Here is a 5092-nt window from a genome sequence, read left to right on the forward strand (position 1 = left end):
ATAGTGCTTTTAACTGGCACCACAAAACTACTAGCTAACTGAATGTTACCAAGGATTCTGTTTGTTTGTTTGTTTGTTTGTTTGTTTGTTTTTAAAAACAAACAGATGAATCTGGAAACATAAATGAATTGGAATCATGTAAGACTACTTATTCTGGGGTTTAGAAATGTGCTTAGTTCTTTTTCGATAAATGATGCTTTAATGATTGTAAAAATTAGACTATACAGAGTGTTGTAATAATTTTATCTTGTCTGAACTGTAACAAAATATATGAATTAAATGTAAAAATAACTCTGCAAATCTGGTATAAAGATACTATACAAGTTTTAAAGCCTTTATGTTTTGTCTCAGTAGATTACGTCCTCTGTCTCCTGAGAGAGAATTTAGTTTACTTAGGGTTATGAGTTGGAACGAACTCGACAGCAGTGGGTTTGGTTTTTACCCACATTTATACTTTTAGCTTAATAATTCCACACAGAGAGACACTGTAGAAAATGTATCTTAATGAGTGATTTAAATTTTCAGTTGAAATGTGTAATAGTATCCAGACTTTAAACTCTGAAAGAGAAAGAATGCATAATGTGAACTAGACCAAATTGAAGTGTCTTCAGTTAGATTGTAGCAATATGTTTGTTTCCATTGTCTTAACTGAAATTTTAAAAAGCAAAACAAAAAAAAATCTTTATTTTGTTTAAGGAGAAAGTCTACATAGCACATTCCATTCTCTAACAATGTGTAGATGAAATACTTACTCGGTGATGTTGGTAACTTTTTTCACAGTGTGTCATCGCTCTCATTCTTTGTGCTCTGGTTGTACCATGTCCAGTACTCTAATTTCCTTGACCTCCACCCCCAGCCCCTGTAGCATAGATTTTTAATACTTGTTTAAAAATGATCCTTTAATCTAGAGCAACAGCCTCCACTCCTCACACACACACACAAAATGCTTTTCATGGATGGTTCATATTTCTATGCCCTAAACTCTTTGCTCTCTGGGAAAAAGCAGCAGTGCATTTCTCTAGTAGAGCAGATAGGTGGTTACAAAACTAGAATCACTCATTTGAAGAGCTGTTTACCGACTATTTGGTTTTAGAATCTGGGACAAGGATGTATATTATTTATTATGTTGTTACCAAACACCCATAGTGGTTCTTTGGTTTTAATTATATCTGTTGTGTGTTACTTTAAGACACACATATACATACTTGCTTGTCTTTGCCCAATTCGTTGTTGTTGTTGTTGTTAAAGTGCATCGAGTCAGTTCCGACCCATAGTGATCCCTTATAGGTTTTCCGAGGAGCAGCGGGTGAGCTTGAACCACTAGGTTGTAATAAAATCTAGGTTTATACATATAAGAAGTCTTCAAAAAATTCATGGAAAAATTAATTTAAAAAATAATGGAATTTTGAAGCACCCTTGTATTTTCATTATCTAAATTATCAACTTCAAAAAAAGTGGGAAATTAGAAAGGAATTTGCTTCCTTTTTCAAATAAATGAGGGAAGAGAAATGTTGCTTCCACACTAAGCATACAAGAATCTGTATCTGTATGCTCTTAAAGGCAATGTAAGCTCAGCATCTAAAAAAATACTACCAGTGCCGCTCATTTGAACTCTGGATTTTCCAGTCCCTGCATTTGGAATGTGGAGGAGATGAAAGAAAACAGATTTGAGAATATGCAAACATGAACTTAGACCTTTTCCAGAAGAATGTCATTCAGAACTCCCCCAGTTCCTGGGTCTTACTTTAAAATCTGTTTGATGCTTTGTCAGAGTTTGGGGTCGTTTTAAGAGCACACAATACCAGAAGCTGTTATTTAACAAGTAGAAAACATGTATACCTCGGAGATTGTACAGGTCGGTTTCCAGATCATTACAAGAAAGCAAATATTGCAGTAATGTGAGTCACACTAAGGTTTTGGTTTTCGGATAAGCACTGGACTTCTAATTGCAGGGTTGACTGTTCAAACCCATCAACCGTTCTTTGGAAACCCTACCCTGTACAGGATTGCTCTGAGTTGGAATCTACTCAGTGACACGTAACTTACTGTTATGTTTATATTGTATTGTACTGTAGTCTATTAAAGGAGGCCCATTTGTTGTGAGGTAGCTGTTGGACTGCTAAGGAAGGTTGACAGTTCAAACCCACAAACAGTTCCATAGGAGATAGATGAGGCTGTCTGTTACTTAAAAAGATTTGCATTCTTGGAATTCCTCTATATAGTTGTTAGGATTCAGAATCAGCTCACTGGCATTTGGTTTGGTTTTGGGTTTTGAAATCTAGTAAGTGTGCAGTAGTATTATGAAAAGGAATCTAGATATGTTGCTATAGGATAAGTGCAGAGCTGTTAAAGCTCGGTTTGAACCACAAGATCAGAGGTTCTAAGTCATCAGCCGTTCCTTGGCAATCCTATACTGGGCCACTGTGAGTCAGAACCGACTTGGTGTCACTAACAACAACAAATAGGATGAAAAAGTTGAAATAGTGTGAGAATTACCAAAATGTGATACAGAGACATAAAGTGAGCACATGCTATTGGAGAAATGGCATGGATAGACTTGCTAAATTCAGGGTTGCTGCAAACATTCAATTTATAAAAAAACACAGTATCTGCAAAGTGCAATAAAGTGAGGTGTTACATAAATGTAGTTGGAAGAAAACTTTGATCCTCAATCTCACTGTAGTGATTTTTTTGTTGAATGTGCTGCTTATTCTCAGTATGACAGTAGGGCACAGATTAGAGTAGACTAAACCCCTCAGTGGAGTCCTGGTATGGTGCTGTAGAGTAAGCACTGGACAGGAAGGTCAGAGGTTCAAATTCACCAGCTGCTCCTTGGAGACCCTTCACAGGATCACTATGAGTCAGAATTGACTCAAGAGCACTGAACAACAACAACAAACCCCTCTGTTAGTTCTAAGCTTGAAGGGAGTGGCTATAACGATCTAAGAAAGGTTTAAGATTAAAAATAATATGTAGTCTGTTATATTGCTTTCTTCTTTACTTCTTTATATCCTTCAGATTTACTGACAGACTTTTTATTTCATTCACTGAAACGGTCCTTTACCAAAACTTACACATTTTCCAAAAAACTTCTCTTTCTAAAAAATCTAGAAAGAAACTAACATCTCGCGTGGGCGAAAATCATAGGAGGGTGATACAGGAATTGGGCATGTAGGGATAAGCACTGGACTGCTAACCACTTGCTCCTTGGAAACCCTGTATAGGGTTTGACTCATAAGTCACAACCAACTCAACAATACTTAACAACAACTGGACTGGTTGAGACTAGAGAACTCCCCTATTCTATTGCTTTGAAATACTCTTATAACCTTGAACTCGATCTAGCCCCGCAAAGTCATCTTTTAGCCAAAGAACAGAATGGATCACTAAATGAAGATTGTCATCCATGAGTCTTGTGCTCCTTTTAAAAATAATGTGTATGAGACCAAATGGTCAACCATTACTTGGAAACAAAGATGAAACTCTAAGGGGACAGGGAAACTAGATTCATAAAAACAATGCAATATGGACAAGGTTCATACTCTGTAAAGAATGTAACCCCAGTGTCATTGAACAATTTATGTGGGAACTGTTGAGTGGGAACTTACAAAACAACTGTGCAGCCATCCACTGAAAGCACATTTTTCTTTTTAAAGTGGATATCCAACTAGATTTATAAAAAGAGATGGCCGACTACCTACATAGTATTGCCTTTTAGAACGTTTACTGAGCATTTTAATTCAATTGTGAAGAATTACTCTGTTAGTTAGCACACTGGTGGTGGTGGTGGTGATGTGCCTTGGAGTGGTTCAGACTCATAGTGACAGGGTTTCTGAGGCTGTAAATCTTTAATGGGAGCAGACTGCTGACCTGGTGGCTCACAGCCGATTGGTAATCACTACCTACCAGAGCTGTGAATTTCACTTTTGGGATCTTGGGAAGGAAGCAAGTAGGAGGCAAATAATTGGTCATTAAAATAAATAGTTGTAAGTCTATTTTAACACTGTTGCAGTGTTTACCCACTTTTTGCCTATCTAGATTTCTGAAGCTAGATTCCTTGGCTCTGTTGAACTAGTTAGCACTCAGTACTCTTGTCCAGTGTGCTTGGAATTTTAAACATGCTGGAAAGAGAGCAGCCATGTACCAGTATATCTCGGTTGCATGAGTGCTGTCTGTCACTGTGAGGAAAGTGAACTGGGAATGGTTTATCAGTGGTGATATCTGGAATTGGCTCTTGATTTTGTTTATTTATGTCATAGATATTTCAGAGTGAAGAGGTGACATAAATCAAAAGACTATATTGCTTTTTACCCAGAAGTCTGCTAGTCACAATCCTAACATTTTCAGTTTATAAAACATAGCAAAGACTTTTCATTTAATGGATAGGACTTTGGTTATGAGAAAGGTTTGATTTTACCCTGCAATCCTCTCCAAAGAGTGCTATTTCTAGGTAGTACATATTTTGTAAAAATTTAGGTGGCTTTGTTATTTTACTTAAATGTTAATGATCTGCTAAACCCTATACAGGGTCACTATGAGTCAAAATTGACTCATTGGAATTTAACAACAACAACAATCTTATTTTTTATTACAAGAATAAACCAGGTACTAGAATATTTTATTCTGTCTGATTTTAGCAGCTTTGAAAGTGTTCTTTATATGGGAACAATGAAGAATACTAAGGACTGAATTTAAGAAGATCATCTTTGCTACTGAGGGAACAAAAGAAATGTTTTAAGGAATCACAGGTGTTTTTCTGTTCATAAACTTTTTGTTTTCAGAAACTTTCTGTGGATGTTAGGGAGGTAATCGATACCTACCTGACACATACTCAATTTTGGTTTTCTCTTAGAAGTATTTCATGTGGTTATCAACAATGGCGTGATGAAAAATAACTTGGTAATAAAAGATGGAAATTTATATTCATAGCTCTGAATTTTTATTTTTGTTTTCAGCATTGGTTGGATGGTACGAAAAGCATCAAAAAGCAAGTAAAAAGTAAGTTGAAAAATTAACTTGTAAAAATAATTGAAATTAAATATACTGGAAGCTCTGATTCCTAATATTAAGGATGTTAAGAAATACTTTTATT

The 5092-nt window shown here is 35.9% G+C and overlaps 1 protein-coding gene across 2 annotated transcripts in view; it reads left to right on the forward strand.

Moving 5' to 3' along the window:
• The window catches only part of EPB41L5 (erythrocyte membrane protein band 4.1 like 5), a 169130-nt gene that overhangs the window by 32088 nt on the left and 131950 nt on the right, over positions 1–5092 (forward strand). For both annotated transcript variants that reach the window (XM_006868729.1, XM_006868730.1), the window contains exon 3: positions 4956–4998. In XM_006868729.1, the coding sequence (XP_006868791.1) occupies positions 4956–4998 (43 nt within the window). The remainder of the gene's footprint in view (positions 1–4955; positions 4999–5092) is intronic.

This window comes from Chrysochloris asiatica, unplaced genomic scaffold (genome assembly GCF_000296735.1).
Source record: "Chrysochloris asiatica unplaced genomic scaffold, ChrAsi1.0 scaffold00123, whole genome shotgun sequence".
NCBI lineage: Eukaryota > Metazoa > Chordata > Mammalia > Afrosoricida > Chrysochloridae > Chrysochloris > Chrysochloris asiatica.